Source organism: Notamacropus eugenii, chromosome 3 (genome assembly GCF_028372415.1).
Source record: "Notamacropus eugenii isolate mMacEug1 chromosome 3, mMacEug1.pri_v2, whole genome shotgun sequence".
In the NCBI taxonomy this organism is placed as follows: Eukaryota; Metazoa; Chordata; class Mammalia; order Diprotodontia; family Macropodidae; genus Notamacropus; species Notamacropus eugenii.
This window is the reverse complement of record NC_092874.1, coordinates 299,010,405-299,032,171: the sequence shown is the minus strand read 5'-3', so window position 1 is coordinate 299,032,171 and position 21,767 is coordinate 299,010,405. Positions and strand designations below refer to the sequence as shown.

The window sequence follows — 21,767 nt, the reverse complement described above, 5'->3', positions numbered from 1 at the left end:
GATAGATGAGGAAACAGGTGCCTGAGGGCCCATGGAAGCAAAGACAGGATTGGAAGCCAAGTCTGACTCTAGAGCTAATGACACTCTCCACCACACAGGCACCTACTGAGCCACCTTCCTGGGAGAGGCCCAGGCCTTATCCCCAAGCTGAGCTAGCAGTTCTGGCCCTAATTCACTGTGGGACCCCAGACAAGCACACTCCCCTCTCTGGTCCTCAGTTCCTTCATCTGTCCAAATGACATGGTTAGAATTCTGAGATACAAAACAAAGCAAAGCCAAACCTAGGCTTTCTTCTAGTTTTTGATTCTAAGCATTTATTCAAGGGCACATGGTGCCTGACCCTGAGCTGAGCACTGTGTGTGTGACAGAGATTAGAAGGATGAAAATAAGTCAGGCTTTTCCTCTCTCTCTCTCTCTCTCTCTCTCTCTCTCTCTCTCTCTCTCTCCCTCTCTCTCCCCTCTCTGTCTCTGTCTCTCTGTCTGTCTCTTCTTTTTCCTTCCTTCTTTCTCTCCCCCTTCCCTCTCTCCTTTTCTCTCTGTCTCTTCCTCTTTTTCTTCTCTCCCTCTCCTTCTCTGTCTTCCCTTCACCTCCCTTCCTTTCTTTATCCATCTCTCCTCCTCAAACTCTCTCTCTCCTCTGTTCATTCTGGCACTTACTTCTTGTGTGACCTTAGACAAATGATTCTGAAGGTGCTGGTGGCACAGTGGATGGGTCTGGAGTCAGGAAGACCTGAGTTCAAATCCCATCTCAGACATTTATTAATTGTGTAACTCTAGCCAAATCACTTGATGTCTGCCTCAATTTCCTCCTCTATAAAATGGCACTTACCTCTCAGGGTTATTGCAAGGATCAAATGGAATAATAATTGTAAAGCACCTAGCATATATTATATAAATATGTCCGATTATGATGATGACTTCACCTCACTCTCTTGGCTGCAGCATCCTCATCTACTCTGAGGGCTCTTCCCAGACCTCACTGTGATCCTCCGACACTGTTAGAATGGTTGGACACTTGAATGGATCTTGTGATTTCCCCTGATAGATTGTAAGTTTCTTGAGGGTAGGGACTGTTCCATTTGTCTCTTTGTATCCTCAGCACTTAGCACAATGCCTGGTATTGTAGGCATTTTATTAAATCCTTGCTGACTGAGTGACTGAGATCATGGTATTCCATCCTTTATAACTGTTGAACGTTACTGGATTAGGGAGCAATGGTGGGAAGAGATAGGCCTTGGTGCCAGGAGCAGCTCTGCTTCTTGCCATTTTCCAAAAGTGAACCTGCCTGCTCTCCTCCCCCATTCAGTTCTGGGCTCAGCTGAGGGTCCAGCTCAGCTGCCTGGGGCTGTCCAAGGTGTGATCTACACTCATGCACCAGAGCCGTGGGCTGCCCATCCAAAGGAACAGGCATGCTTGAAGCTCGAGGCTCCTTCCCACTTGGTCCACAATGACTTTTTCTCTCTGAAGTCCCTCCAAGTATTCTGTGGCTTCATACAATCAGGTCAGCATGATCAGAAAATGGGAACACCCTGAGGGCTTCCCCATCTACAGGTGCTCTTTTCTGCAGACTCTGTGCAAGACCTAGTGAGTTTCCACTTGATTTTTCTCCCTAGTGGGATCAGATGCAGCACAGGAAGGTGGACAGAGCTCTGGTCTGGTCATAATAAGGAAGCCAGCCGCCAGGGACATTCAGGTGTCAGAAGTTCAAATCCCACCTTTGAAACCTGTCAGCTACATGACATTAGGTAAGGTATTGACCATCTAAGCCTTGGTTTCAACCACAAACAAGTCAGGTAATCTCTCAGCATCCCAGATATTCAAAGATGCTACATTGCAAAGAAGGTGCCCTCAGCACTGGTGAAGGTCATTCCCAAAGTGAGAGTTCTCTGGACTACTGAAGTCACAGGTTTGGTCCTCTGTCCTAGAACCAGAGAGAGGTGATTCTTTTTCAGGGATAGGGTAGACTACATTGCCAGTAGGTTTCCTTCCTCTTCTGGGGTTTTATGATTTTGTTTCAAATCTTTCTTTAAGTTTTCCTTAATGCCCAGTTGTCTCAATCGCTAAGAAACAGTGGCTTCTTCCTTTATTTATATTAAACTACAATAATTGAAGGAGCAGCTAGGAGGTGTAGTAGATAGAGCTCTGGGCCTGGAGTAAGGAGATGAGTTCAAATCTGACCTCAGACACTTACTAGCCATGTGACCCTGGGTAAGTCACTTAACCCTGTTTGCCTCAGTTTCCTCATTGGTAGAATGAGCTGGAGAAGGAAATGGCATACCACTCCAAAAAACTCCACAAAGGGGGTCACAAATAATCAGACATGACTAAAAAACAACTGAACAACAACAATTTATATTCAAGGGAGACACCTTGCTGGAGAATGGCTTATGAGACTACATCTTTCATGAGTCAACAGCTTGGTAAAGGAGACCCCAAAAATGCTGCAGAAAATAACACTTTAAAAATAGACTAATCTAAATGGCAAAAGAGGTCCAAAAAGCCAATGAAGAGAAGAATGCCTTAAAAAGCAGGATTGGCCAAATGGAAAAGGAGGTGCAATAGCTCACTGAAGAAAATAATTCCTTAAAAATTAGAATGGAGGAAATGGAAGCTAATGACTTCATGAGAAGCAAGAAATTACAGAACAAAACCAAAAAGAATGAAAAAAATAGAAGACAATGAGATTGCATCTTCCTCTATGGAATCAAATACTCCTTTGCAATCTACAAACAGTTGGGATGGTAGGTATCTTTGAACCTTTAGTCCATTTTGTGGCTATAATGATGTGGGCTATTTAGAGACCTTTCTACAAAAATCTGACTGTTCCCATCTCCAGTTTTTTTCAAGGACACCCCTGAGGTGTACACAGACCACAGACAATTTACATAAAGATTCTGTGGAGATTAAGTGGGTATATGGGTCACTAGTTATAGATATCTTCTACATCTTCCCTTTTGGGGGGTAATAATACCATTTATGATCCATTCTGTAGGAATCTTCCCTTCTCTGAGATAATTGTGAAAATTGGTCCCTGGTTATCCCTTCACAGACTTCTTCTCGAAGTCAGGTCCAGCCACATTCTTCCTGACTCCATTTCCTTGGCCTTGGGCACACTCTCACATTGTGCATAGGGCACTGAGATGGTAGAATCCAGACAGGACCATTCCATAGTCATTATGGATTAGCATAAGCCATTATGGAAATGCCACAGATCTTTTCTGCTTCATGAATAGTCCTTGAGCTCCTTCCAGTTTCATCTGGATGTTCTTAGGATGATCTATGTGGCTTAGTCGGATCTCACACTAAGCTCTCCAAAGGCTCATTTCCCATCTACTGATTTTCACTGTTTATGAAAAGCCCACAGTCACCCATCATTTTCTTCCATAATATTTTGCAAATGAGCTTGTACTCTAAACCAAAGACTAACATGTGTCTCTGCCTGTCAGGGTGTTTGCTGGCCCAAGTATTTTCTGAGATCTTTTTACCTCACTTCTCTGCAGTGGGTACACTCTTCTAAGAAATGGAGACTTTTCATCAATTTCCCATTTTTCAGTCAACAGCTTGTTTAAATCAGTCGTGTTAAATTACCATGATCACATCCAGTGACATTTCATCTTTGTCCTGTTTCTTAATGCAGGGTTCATTTTGACCTTCACTCTAACCAGTGGAGCATCCAACTACACATGGAGAGTTGATTCAGAAATGAATCAGCACCCCCTCCCCCACATCCCTAACCAGCCCTTTCCTGCCTGCTAAGGTTTGAGCAGTTTCACTTTTCATTAAGCTCACTGTTTGCCATGTTCAGCACCTTCTTCTTGAATAGAATATTTATCACATATTCACGTAAGACCTTTGAGTAATCTACAAGACTTCTTTTATTTCTTGATCCTGAATCATATTTTCCAAAATAGATTTTACTGTCACCCTCCAGGCTCATGCTGGCATTAGGGTCGCCAAGTATCAGGGTGAATACTGGGCCATTTCCTGTTCTTTATGGGAACTTCTGGCTTCTGCAATAGATGCTCAGCTAATGAGCAAGCACTGAAGTGCCTACTGTGTGCTGAGGATACGCAGCCAAGACAGAACCGTCCCTACCCTCAAGGAGCTTACGTTGTATCAAGGGAAACAATGTATATGCATATATATATATATATATATATATATATATATATATATACACACACACACACATACATATAAATATACATATATATAAATACATGCATGTGTATGAATATGTGTAAAGTTCTGTGTGTATATATATACACATATATGGATATAGATATGTAAATATATATAAAGATCTCTATATAAATGTGCATGTATATATGTATAAAGACATGTGTGCATGTATAGAAACATATGTACACATAAATATGTATGTATAAATATATGTGCACATAAAAATGTTTGAACATACATTTATACATGTATAAAGATGTATAAAGATACATATGTGTCTATGTATAAGTGCATGTAAATATGTATAAATATATGTATACATGCATTTATATAAATACGTACGTGTATGAATAAGCATTTACATATGCATAAAGATGTATACATAAATGTGTATAGATATAAATGTATTTAAATATGTATGGATATATGTCTAAAGACATATGTACATGTATATGAATACATGGGCATATAAAATGTGTGTATAACATGCATGTATATATGTGACTGTATTTATATACGCATAAAGATGTATATAGGTATATACGTATAAGTATGTGTGCGTAGGTATAAAGACATATGTATGTATAAATATATGTATGAGTATGTATTTACATGTATATAAAGATGTATATATGCATATGTGTGTGTCTAGGTATAGATTATGTAAACACATAGGACAGCTAGGTGGTGCAGAGGATAGGGCACCAATGCAGGAGTCAGGAGGACCTGAGTTCAAATCTCACCTCAGACACTTGACACTCACTAGCTGAGTGACCTTAGGCGAGTCACTTAACCCCAACTGCCTCATCCTGGGTCATCCCCAGTCATCCTGATGAATATCTGCTCACTGGATCCAGATGACTGTGGAGGAGAAGTGAGGCTGGTGACCTGCACAGCCCTCCCTCACTCAAAACAAAGTCAAGTGCAAGTCATGTCATTATTTCTCTGATGGCATGGTCTTCTTCGGCAACGAAGGACGAACACACACCATGTAAACATGTATATATAAGTATGTATGTATAGTATAAAGACATGCATATTGTATAAACATGTATGAGTATTTATATATGTATAAAGATTATACATACATGTGTATAAGTATAAATGTATGTAAATATGTATAAATGTATGTATAAATATGTGTGTATAAATATATGTATATTATATGTGTATAAATATACTGTATATAAAATATACACGTATTGATATATAGATGTATAAGATGTAGATATAAATATATGTGTAGGTATAAATGCATGTAAATATGTATAAAAATATGATATATGTATAAATATCTAAATAAGTGTCTATTAACATCTACATACGTATAAATACGCACAGATAAACAAACATAAAATATTGGCACTATTGAAGAGGGGGTGAGTGTCTTCTAGGAGGACCAAGAACGTGGCCTTGGGAAGCTGAGGCTTGAGCCAAGCTCTGAAGGACTCCAGGGATCCTTCAAGATGAAGGGGAGTGCACTGGGAGGGGTGGAGCAGGGTGGGGGGAGGGAGCATGGCAGGGCAAGGGGCAGTTGGTTCAAAGGTCTGGAGACGAGAGGATGCTGCTTGTGGGAAACAGCGCGAGGACCAGTATGCTTCACCTCTGGAGACCATGAAGAAGAATCAGCCTGGAAAGGTGGCTCCTTGATCTCAGCTGGGCGTGACCTCAGAGAGGATTTTACAGAGGGGGAAACCGAGGTCCAGAGAGAGAAAGCATTTGACTCCAGGTCACACTGAAGTAAGAGGCAAAGCCAGGATCTGAACCTGGGTCCTCTTGGCCCAGAGACAACCCTCTTTCTGCTCTTCCACACTGCGGCCTCACTACATCTATAGCCTGGAAGACCACAGGCTGGGGCTGGAAGACAGCTTGGAGGTCATTCCATCTCCCTCCTTCCCTATTTTACAAATGAGGGAACTGAGAGTCCTCGAGGTGTCTTGATCAAGGTGGGATTTGAATGTGGGATCTCTGACTCTGCCCCAGGCCTAGCCTTCTGGGAGCCAGTGTTACACTCTCCTCCACCCCACTGGACAATCCTGCCCACCCCTAGCCCAGGGCCTCTGCTGCCCCCTTTCTCTGGGCTCCAGGAGATGGCTGCTTTCACCATCTGCTGACTGGCCTTGAAGGTGGCATATAGGCCTAACCCTCTTGGTGGTCACCTCTAAGCTGGAGCTGGCCCCCATCTCCCTGCCCCCCTCCTCCTCCTTCCTTTGCCTTTGGAAAAGGGAAGCTAGGCTGGCTCAGTCCCTACCTGTCGGAGGAGGGCACAGTTCACACTTGGAGATCGTAAGGATGCCCAGGAGCCCTGCAGAGAGATCTTGGGGAGAGTGCCCTTGCAGGTGGCCTTGTCCTCGACTTTCTGACTGCTGGCCACAGCTGGATGAAAGAACTCTGCGGGCACAGGTAGGAGAGGGCTGGCAGCATCGGGCGAGAAAGGACTGGACAGAACTGTTAGAGCAGAAAGAAAGGAGGCCCTGAAGTTGAGACTCTCGCAGCAGTCAGGGCTGCTTGTCACTCTGAGCAGAGGCAGTGAGCATTGGGGACAGGCTCCTCTGAGCTAGGCCCACCCTCCTCCAGAATATTTAGAGTCTAAACTTAATAAAAGGATTTGTTCTGTGAAGTTTGGATCAAAGGATCACCCTTGAGGACCTATAAGGTCACATGTGGCCTCAAGGCCACAGGTTCCCCACCCCCTGCTTTCAGAACAGCAATGATGTAGTTGTCAGGAAAGGGAGGATTTCAACTGGCCACTACCAGATGGAAAAGATCAACAGTCACCCAGCTGATGATCCCTAATACTCTCATGCTCCCAGGGCTCAGCCTTGGACCCTGTCTCTGACAGGAGCCCAGGGCTGGGCTCAGGAAATTGATTTCCATTGTAGTATGAGATGCCATCACACCTGTAAGACAGAAGTGGTGGGGAAACAAGTTGGAGTTTGATCCAATGAAAGGCTTTCTAACCATCAGGGATGTTCTGCGATAGAAGGGGTAAGTTCCCCATCACCAAGGATATCCAAGTCAAAGCTAGATGGTCCTTCATTGTTTATGCATTGAGGAAGGGTTAGACCAGATGGCCTCTGAAGTCTCTTCTAGCTCAGGAGAGTCTAGGATTCCTCAGAGGCAGTCATCCTAAAGTCAGCCCCCTTCCCTACCCCCTGCCCCCAGAATATTGGCAGGAACCCTCCTTACCTTGACTCTCGTGTTTCAGCCAGGACTGGACAGGATTGAAGGGGTCCTTCTCCACCTCACACAGGTAGCTCTCTGGGGCTGCTGAGATGGCCGTGTTGGACAAAGGAAAGAAGCATTCTCCCAAGTCTCCAATATTGATGGGGTCAGGGGTCTCTGACTCTCCCTGCTGGAAAAAGGGAGGGCAGATTAGGAGGTGGAAGGGTCTCTGACCTCAGGGATTTGGCACTTTCCAATGGAGAGAAAGCTGGATGAAAAATCAGAAGACTTGACCCTGGTATTGGCTTTGTCTTTGTTAGCTGTGTGGTCCCTGGCAAGACTCTTAATGCCTCTGATCTGTCAAATGGGTCAATAATCCCTGATCCTTATGCCTGGTTTATTGCCAGACTCAAATGAGATCACAGTATCTCCCAAGTTTTGTGCTGGGCACTAGCGATACGAGGGCCAAAATAAAATGGCTCCTGAACTCAAGGAACTAACTTTCTACTTGGGAAACCATGGTTTTTTACATGGGCTGGAATCACAGGGGGTGAGGAGTCATGGAAGAAGGGAGAGCTGCCCCAGGTATGGACAGATACTGCCTTAAGAAAGGCACGAAGGACCTTTCTTAATCTGTGGTCTATGACATGGTGCATGGTAGAATATAAGCTGCTTGACAGCAGAATTTTGCCTTTATCTCTGTAGACAGTCTGGTGCCCTGCACCTAGTAGGTAAGTGATAAATGTTTATTAAATAGAATTGCGCTGAGGGTTTATCAGCGTCTCTCTCTCATTAATGTTCTACAAAATATTGGACCCAGAGGCCGTCTCCTCATCCACAAAGTGGGGGTGATCACGTTTGTACTATGTGTGTAACAGGGACTATTTATTAGATCACAGATCTGAGGGTGAGAAGGGACTTCAAAGGTCTTTTTACAGATTAGGAAACTGAGGCCCATGTGTGAAGGGACTTGCCTAGGGTCACAGAGGCAGTAAGTGGGGGATTGGGGATCTGACTGCAAATCCAGAGCCATTTCCACTGTATCACACTTGCAAGATTAAATTACATTGTCTAATTTCGGCGATAAATGCATTCTGATATAGTCTAATTACGTGACAAGTGGAAACCTGTGGAGTACTTGGCTCTCAGAACACTGGATTTGTAACCAGGAGATCAAGTTTGCTGTTTACTCTCCATATGACCTTGGTCAAGCCATTTCATTCTCTGAACCTCATGGCCTCTAAGGTATCTTCCAGCTCCAAGTAGAAGATGCTTTGCTCTGGATTCAAATCCTAATGCTGTAAACATAGTAACCTATTAACCATACTATAATAACAAAAATATAGTTACATAGTAGCTAACATTTAAGGTTTACATAGCACTTGTCTCATACGTTATCTCATTTGATCCTAACAACCCTGTGAGGTAGGGCATATGATCAGCTCTATTTCAAAGACAAGTAAACTGAACCCAAGAGAAGTGAAGTGATTTACCCAAGGACATACAGTTAGAAAGTATCTGGAGTGACATTTGAACTCAGGTCCTCCTCACCCCAAGTGCAGGGCTCTTACCCCCACCCCCCTTTACAGGACCTCTCCTGCCCTCGGTTCCTTTCTCTTCCGTCTCCATAACTACAATGTTAGAATTCTTTGTTGGTTCAAGTGTGTGGCTCACCAGTTTTCCCCACTCCCTCACTCCCAGGGAATTAGGGGAGGGGAACCCTTTGTATTTTGTTTGGGTCACAGAGGAAGCACCCAGGACCCTGGGGAGGGTGAGGAGAATGGAGAAGAGATGAACATTTCTGATTTAAAAAGAGAGAGAGGCTGGAGGTGGGGAGTCAGCAGACAGAAGTGCATAAAGGTAGTGTGTGTGTGTATGTGTGTGTGTGTGTGTGTGTGTGTGTGTATGTGTGTGAAAACAGTTGGCTTCCCTCCAGAAGTATTCACACAAAGAAGATCTCACTGCCTGGCTGACTGCAAGGTAGGACTCCCAATGGGGGAAGTTACCAAGGGCTCCTGGCTCTTACTATGGGTCTGCACAGGCCCTGCCATCAAACAGGGGACACATAGGGAACTCATCTCTCCCCCTCAGACTGGAGACCCCCTGAGGGTAGGGACTTGAGTCTCCTTCACCAGACTGTGGAGTTGTAAGCTTAGGGAATCTGACTCCTACCTACCAGTTTATATTAGAGCTGAAGGAGACCCCTGAGACTATGTAGTCCAAGCCCATGATTTTACCTAGATGTAAGCTAAGGCCTAGGAAAGGGAAGTCACTTGGGTAGAACCAGACCAAGGGAACCTGCAGGGGGCCGGGGAAGACTAGAGCTGGACCATGCAGGGATCTTAGGGGGCTTCCCCTCACACGGGTATTTTCTGGGGGCTGGCCTGGATTCTAGACCCCCAGGAAGCTTTCTGAGAGTCAAGAAGGAGGAATTGTTTCAGAGTGTCTGTGTCTCCTCCTCCTCCTTGGCCTCTTGTGAGCTGTGGACAGGCACAGTAAGGGGTTTATTTATCAGACAGTGAATCTGTGGAGACAAGAGTAATTCAGTTGCAGCCCAGGCTGAATCTCTAAAAGACCATGGTTCTGAGGCTGCCTTGGCCTCCCATGGGGGAGTGTGTAGGGCTCCTCGTATTAGCACGAGAAAGTCATTACAATAGTCCAGGGGAGAGGGAATGAGAGACTGACTGGGAGGTGGCCACAAGACTGGAGAGGAGGGTGGGTGTTCTGGACACTGGACTGAGCAGTTGCTCTGATAGAGGGTGGGGGCCAGGGAGAGGGAGGGGCCAAGGGTGGCTCTGGGTGACTGGATCTGGGTGATTGGGAGGGCATTGGAACTATTGACAGAGTTGGGGACATCTGGGGAAGAGCTTGTTTTGGGCTGGCTTTGGAGAAGTTGTACCTTTAGGTATATGTGGGGCTTCCAGGCAAAGGGGGTTTTACCTACATGATCAACGAATCATGGGATCACAGAGACATGGTTGTAGTGCTGTATGGGACCTCTGAGTACATCTATAGTCTGCTCTCTCATTTTACAAAGGAGGAAACTGAGGCCAGGGGAAAGAAGGGACATGCCCAGGCTCACACAGGAAAGAAGTGCCAGACCAAGAACTTGAATCCTGGACCTGTGGACTCCAAATCCAATGCCTTTTCTGCTTTACTGGGCTGCCTTCTCTCCCTTCTGAGAAAGGAAGTTTGCTTGTGATGACCAACAAAGCTTAGGCTTGGACAGTGGATACAACCGGGATGTGAGGGTGAAACAGGCTTTAATTTCTTGCTGTTTCCCAACAGGAGAAAAAGCGACTCTCAAACACAAGTGTGTAGCCCTATGAATGGAACTCAGTCTTAGATTCTGAATTCCAGGTTCCAACCATGCCTCTGGCCTTCACTAGATGGGTGGCCAGAGACCAACTACTTTATTTCTCCAGCCTCAGTTTCCTCATTAGAACAGCATCTCCTGCACCACGCTGTTGTGAGGCCCTAATGAGATAACCTTGCCAAGGTACTCTGCAAGCCTGAGAGAGCCATTAGAATGCCAGGCATTCTGAGATTGGCTGCTTAGTTTCCCCATTCCCCAGATGTCACCATCTGGGGTGACCTGGAGAAAATCATTCCTGTTCTGGTTTCTCCACTTCAAGTCCAGATCTAAACCTCTAATGACCAGCACCCTACTCTGTTTCTCCTTCCCAGCTGCTCTCCATTGAATACAATTTCTTTTCCAGAAATTCTTTCACACCTATGACCTCACTTTGTCCTCCTCACTACACTATGTGGAAGATGAGGAAAAAATTATCCACCTCATTTAACAGATGAAGAAACTGAAACACAGAGAAGGCAAGTTATTTTTCTAGAGTCACACATCCGGTTAATGGAAGCACTGGGGCTAAGAATCCAGCTCTCCGGACTTTATGTGGGGCATCATCTTGTATAGTTTGGTAGCCAAGAGCTCCAACACAGAGTTTGAAGGGAATCCCAAGGACCCTGTACAGCCTCTCATAGTCATATGGGGGGAGGGGGGGATGTGGGGACAGTTCTGCTCAGCCTTTCCTCCCACTTATCCTCTCTCACCTTGATCTCCTTGGAGGCCACAGGGCAAGCAGGAGGATCCTCTAGGCTCACATCATCCCCCAGTAGGATTGAAGAGGACTTGTCTGAGTTCAAGGAGAAGGCTTCAACCTCAGCCAGCTGGACCTGGAAGAAGTCACAGACTACCTGCTGAATCCTCAATGGGCTTGGGGAGGGGGAATGGTGGGTAAGGTGGGGGGAGGTGCAAAAGGAGGCAAGGAAAGGAAATATTTATACTTATTTATAACCATTCTAGTAGCAAAGAACTAGGAAAAATTGGGTGCCCAAAAATGGGGGGACTAGCTGAACTGATTATGGCATATGAATATCGGGATATTTTCATACCATGAGAAACGGCAAAAAGGCTAGATTCAGAGAAACCTGGGGAGACATATGAACTGATACAAGTAGAAGTTAAGCAGAACCAAGAGAACTATTTATACAATAGCCAGCCACAAAAATAAAAAGGGAAACAACTTGGAAAGACATATGGACTCTGATCAATGCAAGGACCAATTAGAAGGCTAAAGAAATGATGCAATTGATAAACTAGAGGTAAAAAAAGAGATATACATTTTCAGATAGTCATCCTTGGGCTTGTGGGAGGAGGGATGGGGAGTAATCATGGAGCCATCACTGAGCTTGAGGAATGGCTGAGGGATGGTCAAAAGGAGGTCAGGGAGGGCAGCATGTTACAGTGGAAAGAGCACTGGCTCCAGTCAGAGGACCTGGGTTCAAGTCTTGCTTCTGAAGTTTACTACCTGGGGGACCTTGGGTAAGACACTTAACCTCAATGAACCTCAGTTGCCTCATTTGTAAAATTAGGGAGTTAAAATATATGGTCTCTGATCTTCCAGATCTAGATCTATGATGCTATAACCACCCAGTGAGTCAGAGTTGGGGCTGGAGGTAGAGAGAGTAGAGAGAAGTTCCATGCTTGGAGGGAAAGAGAATCAAGGGAGATAAGAAGAGATCATAACACCACCACCACCCCCCATCCTGCCACAGGCTGTCACTGCACAACTTAGGAAATAAGGACCATATCTGAAGAGTCATGAAATTCTGGGATTTTAAAGCTAAAAAGGAACTTTCCAGGCCAACTGGTTGAATCTCCAAATTTTACATGTAAGTAAACAAGCCTGGAAAGGGGAAGCTATTTTCTCAAACTCAGAGATGGGGTTAGAAATGGATGAGTTTTCCCCCTGTTCTCTCTCTGGATTCAATCCACTTTCTCCAAATACTGTAGAGCTATTTGAGGCTGGGGATCTGGAGTACACAAACGCTGTGAGAGGCCTCAGTCAGGGAGGGCTAGCCTCCAGTTGGAAATCATATCAATAGCAAGAATGAGATGAGAGGAAGAGGGACCCAGTAATGTGATTACATAGCAGATTGAGAGAACGTTTTTCTGCCTAAGTGAGGATGATGGATGGCACACTACAGCTCAAGGAGCAGAGGGCTCTCATTCATGGAACAGTAAGGAGTTTCCTCCCAAGCTAGATGGATGGGAAGATGTCTTGTGCTTCCTGTCCATTGGAAAGGGAATTTCAAAATCAGCAGACAGAGCTACAGGCTGAGACTAGAAGAGGAAGACCCAAGGATGCACTGGTGGGAGAAACTTTGGAACATATAATGTCAGAAATGGGAAGGACCTTGGGACATGGAATGTCAGGGCTGTGAGGGGCTTTAGAACAAGGGATATCAGAGCTAAGAGGGGCCTTAATACAAGGGATGTCCAAACTGGGAGGGGCCTTAGAACAGGGAAGGTCAGAGCTGGAGATGGGACAGAATGTTAGAACTGCAAGGAACCAGTTCGACTCCCTCATTTTATCGATGGGAAATCTGAGGCCCAGAGATGGATTATGCTTTGTTCAATATCACACTATATGTTAATGGTAGAGCCAAGACTCAAATCTGGTTTTCCTTGGCTCCTAATCTAGTGTTCTCTCCTCTGTTCCATTCTGGGAACAAGGAAAGCACCCTCAGATCATTAGAAATGCCCCAAACCATGATCACTTCAAGCAGAGGTCAAGAATGCCAGCAGTCTTGGAATGAACACTGCACCCTTGGCAGACCTGTAACTAGGGCAGGGCAACCAGAGCTATGACCCAGGATGCCAATATTTAGAGGGTGCTTGACAGTCTTTGAAGTCTTTCCAGAGCTAGAAACAACCAAGCTTTAGTGCCTAATTAGGAAGAATAATTAGTTAAAATAGGAAGCTATCATTTAGTGAGGTTATTCCTTCTAACTCCAGCTGGCCAATATTCGAGGTACCCACCCCCAGCTTCTCTAGAAACTACTCTATCTCTAGCTTGCCATATTCCCCATTCTCACTCCCAACTCAAGTCTTTAAAAGACTTGACTTGAAGGCACGTTCCATGCTATCTGCCCCACTTACAAGAACAGCTCATTTGGTACTGACCACCTTCTCCCACCCCCAATCTCACACTATTGCTGAATTCTCTTCTTATAACAACCCCATGAGGTAACTAGGGAAGGGTCAGACAGAGCTAAAGAAAACAGGACCCAGAGAGGTCACTTAACTGGCCCAAGGTCACACAGCATGTTACAGATGGGGTCAGCACTTGAATTCAAGTCTGCAGAAGTCCTAGCCAAATATCAATGGATAGAAGGAGCTGCTCTGGCAACTGAGGAGCACACAGTGGGGCTGCCCCTCTATGCCATACACAAGGCTGCCCTTTCTGCCCTCTCACCCCACATTCCCACCCCACCTGACCCTGACAAGGAAGATGCTCTGGCCAACCCTGAAGGGAGCCAGGTCATCGAATAGCTCCCAAGCTGCTGCCTAAGCCTGTGCCAGCCTGGGGATGGGGTAGGGTGGGGGAGTGGCCCCCTCCCCCCCAGGACCCCTGCCCAGATGTTACCTCTTGCTGGTCATGATCACACCTCTCGCACACGGCCGGGGAGGAATAGTGGTGGAACACGGAGCCTGACAGGTTATCGATGATCATTAACTCTCCTTCGAAGGAGTCCTTAATAATTAAAGAGACACTGTCCAGCCACAAGTTCTCCTAAGGGGGGACAAGAAGGAAGGGGGTGGGGAGGAGGAGGGGAGAAATTACTGGAAGGAGTCGAAATGGAATATTGATGCCTGGTGGGAATTTGGGGGAAGAAGGGCAAGGAAGTGGAGGTGAGGAGCATATCCTTCTAGATCTTGGGCAGTGTTGGGAAACCATTAAGATCCGGAGTTGGAGGAGACTTGGAGATTACCTAGTCTAACCACCTCATTTTACAGAGGAGGAAACTGAGGCCCAGGGAAGGGAGGAGAATTGTTCTAGGTCACACAGCTAGTAAATGGGGAGCCAGGATTTGAACCCATATCCTCCTGGAGTGCTCTGTCCTCTGCACTAGGCTGTATTTCCAGGTTTTGCCCACTCTCCCGAAAGAAGAGGCCAATAGTTGGTCTTGGGAGAGGTATGTACCTTTCTGCCCTTCCAGGCCTCCAGGCCCACATCAATCTATACCAAACCACACCTGGCCTTCAAAGCCCAGGACTGCTCCAAAGACCCCATCTGCCAACTTTCCTCACCAGTCATGTTTGGAGGCAATCATGCCCCGGTCCTAGCCCCTGAGGGCTAACTCATTCCAGAACCCCAATACAACTCTGAGAGTCCCCCACCCCTAACCTCAGCACCTCGCCTTCGCCATTCCAATCTGTCTGGGTCTCCGAGCTGGCCAGTCGCCCAAATGTAGATCTCGGCTCAGCCAGGTCAGCGCTGGCCAGCGAATCCACACTCCCACAGTGCCCCGCGTGCACGGCCAGGTCTGTAAGGGCTGTGCCCCTGGGAGGCCCCTACCTGTGCCGGGGAGTAACAGCGCATGCAGCGGTGAGCTTCGGGCTCAGCCGGCGGCCCCCCGCCTCCTATCCCCGCGCTGGCCGTACAGCCCCCGCCTTTGCCAGAGCCCGGGGAGCCCGAGCCCCGCGGGCAGAGGCCGTGGGCCATCTCCAGCTCGATCTCGGCGTCCATCTCGGCGTCCTCCTGGGCCTCCTTGTTGCTGTCGTCCAGGTGCTTCATCAGCACGGCCACCACCACGTTGATGAGGACGAATTGGGCCGTGAGCACGAAGCTGACGAAGTAGAGCGGCGAGATGAACTGCAGGTTGCTGAGGCAGCTCCGCTCATCGTGGGTGCAGTCCCGCAGCGTGTCCTGCGTGAGGCAGAGGAGGACAGAACTCGTCTCCCCTGCTGCGCCCGGAGCCGAGGCTCTAGGGAGCAAGGATGCCCTTTCCCACATCGCCCAGATGAGTCTGTGGCAGACCCCCGCGGTCGGCCAAAACCTGGAAATACAGCCTAGTGCAGAGGACAGAGCACTCCAGGAGGATATGGGTTCAAATCCTGGCTCCCCATTTGTCAGACCTTGGCCAATGGCACAGTTTGTCCCATTGGGATTTTTCCGTCTTGTCGGCATTTATTTCATGGTGACGAAGATAGCTAGAGGGGCAAGGGAGTTTCCGGCCTCTGCCTGCCTACTTTAGGAAATTTTCTGAGATTAGTCCTTCTTGGTTTGAGTCCGTTGGGCTTCTCATGGATGGGAAACCCAGAGTAGTGGAATTTTCCAGTGAAAAGCAGCCTTGGAAAACCAATGAATTCGACTGTTACTTTACAAATGTAGAAACTGAGGCCCTCAGAGGAACAGTGGGATGCTAAGGTCACACAGCCCGAGTCTGCGGCAGAGCTGGCATTCACCCCCTCATAACCAGGACTCTTTTTTGGGGGGAGGGGGCAGTTTACATTCTATCTTCGGGACTTATTTCCAGTGTTGATTTATTCCCATGGCTCCTTTGTGGGTACCTTGTGCCCCTGCTGACCTCAGGTCATACTTTGTGTCCCCAACACCGTGTAAAATATATTATAGTTATCGGCACTCGTGTTTCAACAACCTTCTAGGCTGACCACTGTGCTGAGGGCACAAACTATATCCCTCAGAGCTGGCCCAAGTCTTTGTTCAATAAATGTTTGCTTAATGAATGAATGAGTGAATGAATGAATGAATTTTGGGACCACAGCTCAGTCCTCTTCACTAGATCACACTGCCTCCCCCAAGATATCACCAAGTGCAGATAGGCAGACAAGTGAAGAGGAAGTGAAAGGAAGGTCTGCTGATGTGTTCAAGTCATTTCACAGGAGAAGTCATTGATTCCAAAAAGCTGAGAATGCTCTCCTTGCTCATCGCTATCTCTTTAAACTCTTGGGTTCTTTCCAGGCTCAGCCCAGGTACCATCTCCTTCCTGAGACCCCTCTACATATCCCTAGTGGTAGTGACACTTCCTGAAATTACTCTGTATTTATTTTGTCTTGATCTATCAGTGACTGGTCGTTTCCCAGGAGACTGGAAGGTTCTTGAGGGAAAGGAGTGTTTTATTTTTGTCTTTGTATCCCCACTGTCTGGTACAGTGCCTAGCATATAGGAGATGTTTAATAAATGCCTATTGAATTGAATTGCTGAAAATGTGAAAATGGGACCCACGCTAACCTGAAATTCCTTTCATCACTTTGTTCTTCAACCTTTCCCTACCTCCAACCCTGGGGAATGCTGAGAGGAACATTGTTCCCTCTTTCATTTCTTCATCCATCCTTTCTTTCCTCTCTCTTCTTCTTTTCTCTCTCTGTCTCTGTCTCTGTCTGTCTGTCTGTCTGTCTCTCTCTCTCTCTCTGTCTCTCTCCTTCAGATGTCTAATCTTGCTGCTCAGGGAATTTTTTTTTGCTTCCTTCCCTATATCCATTTATCCATTAATTAAACAAAAATTATTTATTTTTCCTTTCTTCCTCCCTTCATTCACCTGTCCTCCCCTTTTCCCTTCTCTTCTTTCCATCCCTTCTTCCTCCATCTGTCCTTTCCCCTTTTTTCTATCCATTCCTTCTTTCCTCTTTCTCTCCCTCCACCCTGCCCTCCCTCCTGGTCCTCATTCACCTTCATGATTCCATTCCAGTTGTCCCCAGTAGAGACCTGGAAGAGCGTGAGGAAAGCCATGCCGAAGTTCTCAAAGGTGGCATGACGGCTCATGCCCTCACAGGGATGCTCATCACTGCACACTAGGAAGGGAAGGAAAAATGATGTCAGAAGTGGGCATCCCCTGCCTCCTCTGGGTCTATGGATGGTTTCCTTGCACAGACTGGCTGGGCATTCTAGGGCGCAAGCGACCCCTGTGCCCGTCAGACCTTCCCACAAACCCTGCTCTGGCCAGCGGAGACGCTCTGGGATGGAGCATGATTTCTTGGTCAGACTGAGCTGTCATCCTTGCCTCTTGGGACTGCAGGTGAGAGGGTGAGAGTGGGCAGCACAATGCCATCTGCTGAGCCAGCCTCCCGCTCTCTGAAGTGTGTCTGGCACATTGCATGGCAGAATAAGCTCAAGGAAGAAACCTGGGTGGTAGGAAGGCTGGGGCTGGAGGCAGCAGACGTAGGCTTGACGCCACTTCTGCCCTTCACTGGTCATGTGTCCTTGGTTAAGCCCTTGAAGCTCCCTTGGGTGCTTCCTCAGTCAAAAAAAGAGGGGGCCAAGCTGGATGGTCTCAAAGGGCCCTTCTCATGCCAAATGGAGGAGTTGGAGATTTTTTTAATGGTGAATTAAGAATATATCACCTTGGTAACATGAAAGCCGGCACCTTTGTATGAATTCAAATTGTAAGTGAAATCACAGGATTTTGAGTTAGAAGGGAACTTAAAGATTATACAGTTCAGCTTCCTCACTTTACAGGCAAAGAAACTGGCACCATATAAAGGAAGGGATTAGTTCAGTGTTGCACAGATAATAAGGAGCGAAGCTGAGAGCCAAACTCAAGTCTTCTGAAGCCAAATCCAGTTACCTTGCTACCTCTCTGTCTCCGTCTCTCTCTCTCCTCTGTGTGTGTTTCTGTCTCTCTCCCTCTATCTCTGTCTTTTCTCTCCTCTCTCTCTGTATTTCTCTTTTTTCTATGTGTGAGCGTTTGTCTCTTTCCCTCTGTCTCTTCTCTCTCTGTGTTACTCTCTCTATCTCTCTCTCTCTTTTTCTCTCTTCCTCTCTCCTCTTCTGTCTCTCTGTCTCCCTCCCTCCTCCCCCATCACTTGGTCTCCCTCTCCTCTCCCTGTCTCTCCCTCTCTCAAACATATAAGACCACAGATCTAGATTGGGCTAGTACGTCAGTCCTACTTTCTCATTTTACAGATGAGGAAACTGAGACCCAAGGAAGAACAGTTGTCTTGTTAAAAGTCATGCAAGTAGCCTAGAGTCACATGCAGCTTTCTGTCCTCCAGTTAAGGTCACCTTGGAGGGAAAGACCACCACATGAGCTCCATAATATCACAGAGATTATCTGAAGGTCTCATCAATCTCAGATTTCCACAGGGAACCACCTTTCATCTCTGGCACAAAAGCAATGAACTTTCCCAACAACCCCAAACCACAAGAAACCATAAGATCATAAAGCCTGGAACTAGAGAGGCCCTTGGCGACCCCCCTCCTTATTTTACAGATACCAGCCAGAGGCCCCAAGAAGCCAAGTCACAGCTCCTCTGTGCTCAGCCAGGATCAGAGCAAGGGTTCCAGGCTGTGACTTATGGCTCCAAGCTACCTCTCTGAGAGCACCTGGGCAGGACTCTAAACTTGGCTCAGAAACAAGGGACCAATTCTTTCCCAGTCTGAGACTTGGCCCATGCAAGCCACTATCCTTGCAATGTAATGGGAAAACTAGCCCCCAGCCTACTCCTGCCTGCGCCTTCCCTACTCACCCAGCTTCCCGAACAGTTCCACGCCCAGTGCAGCGTAGATAAAGAAAAGAAGCATGAAGAGAAGGCCCAGGTTCCCCACCTGAAAGAAACACAGACATGTTAGGAGGTTGCAGGCCCACTTGGCAGGTGGCAGCGCAGGGGAAGACCTGGACCGTTAGCCTTTGGTCTGCCCTTCCTCCCCAGAACAGAACCTGAGGGGTAAGTGCCTAATAATTGTGGTGGAGCGATTGCAAGGGCCACTTCCTCCTACCACGGTGAGCACCCTCTTGGTCAGCTCGCTTTGGGCAGGACCTGTGGTTTCATTGGACCACTGAGGAAGCTTCCACTCCCCAGCTTATGAAAGCATTGCCTGAGGCCTTGGGTGGCTGGTTTGGTGGGCCACAAGTCAAGCCCTTCCTGATTGAAGGCCAGGTGTAGACTGACCCCTCTCCTCTGTCTTCCTATGGATCTTCTGCCTAGCCACTATTCCAAGGCTTTGTATTGGTCCCTCTGCAAATACCACTCTTTCATTCTCATGGCTTCCACCACTATTTCTGTCTGAACCATTCCCCAATTGACATTTTTAGTCATGAGAACCATAGAGTCATAGGTCTTGAATTGTACAACCCCCTCATTTTACAGATGAGGAAACCAAGGCCTGGGCTGATTAAAAATGCCTTGTCCAAGATTACACAGGGATCAAATGTCAGATCCAACCAGCCCTGGATCAATATAAAGCATTTCTACACATCACCCCTCTCCTTAGGTTCTGCAGTTCCACCTTTCTGGCCTGCTCACTGTCTGGTACTCCATCTCTCACCTCCATGCTTTTGTACTACCCCATTTCTATGGTCACCCACCAGACATTTCTACTCAGATGAATCACTGTGGAGGGGGTTGACCCCTGGCTCTCAAAGGCCCTGAGGGCAGTATATAAGCTCTGACTGATCCCACCAAGCAAGATGGCCCAGTGTTGGCTGTGTGCCTATCATTAAAGTTGAAAGGGGAGAGGTCCATCACCCCACTCAGAAAAGTCAACAGATGAAGACTTGTTTTTTTTTAACCACAGCATGTCATAAGACTATCCATACCCTGCATACCATATATTTTCACGATGGTTTACATGTTTTCTCCTCATTGGAAGGTAACCTCTCTGAGGGCGGGGCCTGTCTTTTGCCTCTCTTTCTACTGTTTAGCAAAATGCCTGGCACACAGTAGGCCCTTAATAAATACTTGTTAACTGATAGAAGGGTTGTGAAACAGAGATATTATCTGTGAAGAGTGTCCCCATGGGTGAAGATCTCTTCCCCACCTGGTCCCTTCTTACCTTTCCATCTCCTAGCTCTAGGCCTTCGAACTGACTACCCCCCACTCCATAGTTGGATTACGATGCTTACTTTGGGAGCTTAATGAATGTTTGTTGAATTAAGTGATCTAGGTCTGTCTAAGCAGTAGGGATACAAAGAGAATCAAAATTTGGGGTGAGGGCAGTATCAGAGATGAGAGAAGGGGGAATATTTAAGAGATGTTGCAAAAGTGAAACCAGTAGCCTTGGCACCAGCTTGCATATGAGGGGGATGAGAGAAAGGGAAGAATCCAGGAAGATTCCTAGATTTTGAGCCTGAGGCACTGGGAGGATTGTGTTGTCCTCTGCAGTAAACAGGTAAGGTAAGAAGGGGAGGAGGGGTTGGGGGAGAGATAATGAGGTCACTTTTGAACATGTTGAGCTTAAGATGTCTACTGGACATCTGGTTTGAGATGTCTGTAAATCAGCTGGAGATACAAGATGTACACACACATCACAGGGTCACAAATTTAGAGCTGGAAAGGAGCTTAGAGACCATTAAGTCTAATTCCCTCATTTTATAGATGAGGAAACTGAGGCCCAGAGAGAGGCAAGTTAGTAAGAATCTGAGGTGGGATTTGAACTCAGGCCTTCCTGGTTCCAGCACTCTATCCACTACTCTGCACTGTCAGTGCGGAGATCTGTTGTGCTAATTGTTTGATGACACTAAAAAGAGCAGTTTATTATGCAAATCAGATGCCATCTTAATGGACTTTTCCCCAGCCAAGCATGTGTCAAAGCTGTGTAAGAGACTTTCGAAGATGGAACAACAGATTCTCCTTCCTCTGGTCATTATTACCAAGCAGGCATATGATATATCTTTGAGATGTTTACCACTGTCATGGAGAATGGCCAGGGCAAGGTCCAAATAGAGGAGAGAATACCAATAGATGATGGAGCCCTGCAGATGTTCTTGTTTGTGGGTGCCATTGGATTAATTACAGCAAGCCCTGGAACATTACAGAGCTTCCCTACATAAGAGCCATAAATCATTTGGAAAAGTTCTGCCTATCCACACAGGAAAAACCAAGTGGATGAGAAATGCTCTTTGTCCAAATATTGATGTGCAGTTGGAGAGACAGCCCATTCAAGTTGATGCACTGTGGATGGAGAGTGAGCCAGGCCCGGAAGTGAACAGAAGGATAAAAGTGGGCTGGGTTGCTTCTAGGAAAATTGTACAATGTTTTTAATGACCCTGAGCTTCTACCAGAAGTAAGAATCCAGTATTCTTCCAGTGATGTTGAGTGACTGTGAGTCATGGAATCTACAGTCTTGGAAGAGTTGAAATTGAGGCCATGGAAAAGTGCC

General features: G+C 46.6%; 1 protein-coding gene and 1 long non-coding RNA gene across 3 annotated transcripts in view; one reads left to right on the top strand and one right to left on the bottom strand.

Annotated features, from left to right (window-relative positions):
• The window catches only part of CACNA1I (calcium voltage-gated channel subunit alpha1 I), a 221,031-nt gene that overhangs the window by 1,080 nt on the left and 198,184 nt on the right, over positions 1–21,767 (bottom strand). The window contains exons 29-35 of the mRNA XM_072656199.1: positions 19,136–19,214; positions 17,340–17,461; positions 15,225–15,575; positions 14,292–14,438; positions 11,413–11,535; positions 7,372–7,534; positions 6,434–6,630 (exon numbers count right to left, since the gene is read on the bottom strand). Of these exons, the coding sequence (XP_072512300.1) occupies positions 6,434–6,630; positions 7,372–7,534; positions 11,413–11,535; positions 14,292–14,438; positions 15,225–15,575; positions 17,340–17,461; positions 19,136–19,214 (1,182 nt within the window). The remainder of the gene's footprint in view (positions 1–6,433; positions 6,631–7,371; positions 7,535–11,412; positions 11,536–14,291; positions 14,439–15,224; positions 15,576–17,339; positions 17,462–19,135; positions 19,215–21,767) is intronic.
• LOC140534767 (uncharacterized) lies at positions 9,009–11,897 on the top strand. Of its 2 annotated transcripts, XR_011977454.1 has the most exons (4): positions 9,009–9,327; positions 10,385–10,846; positions 11,067–11,178; positions 11,436–11,897. It is a non-coding gene; the product is annotated as an uncharacterized lncRNA (long non-coding RNA). The 2 variants fall into 2 exon arrangements; XR_011977453.1 differs by lacking the exon at positions 10,385–10,846.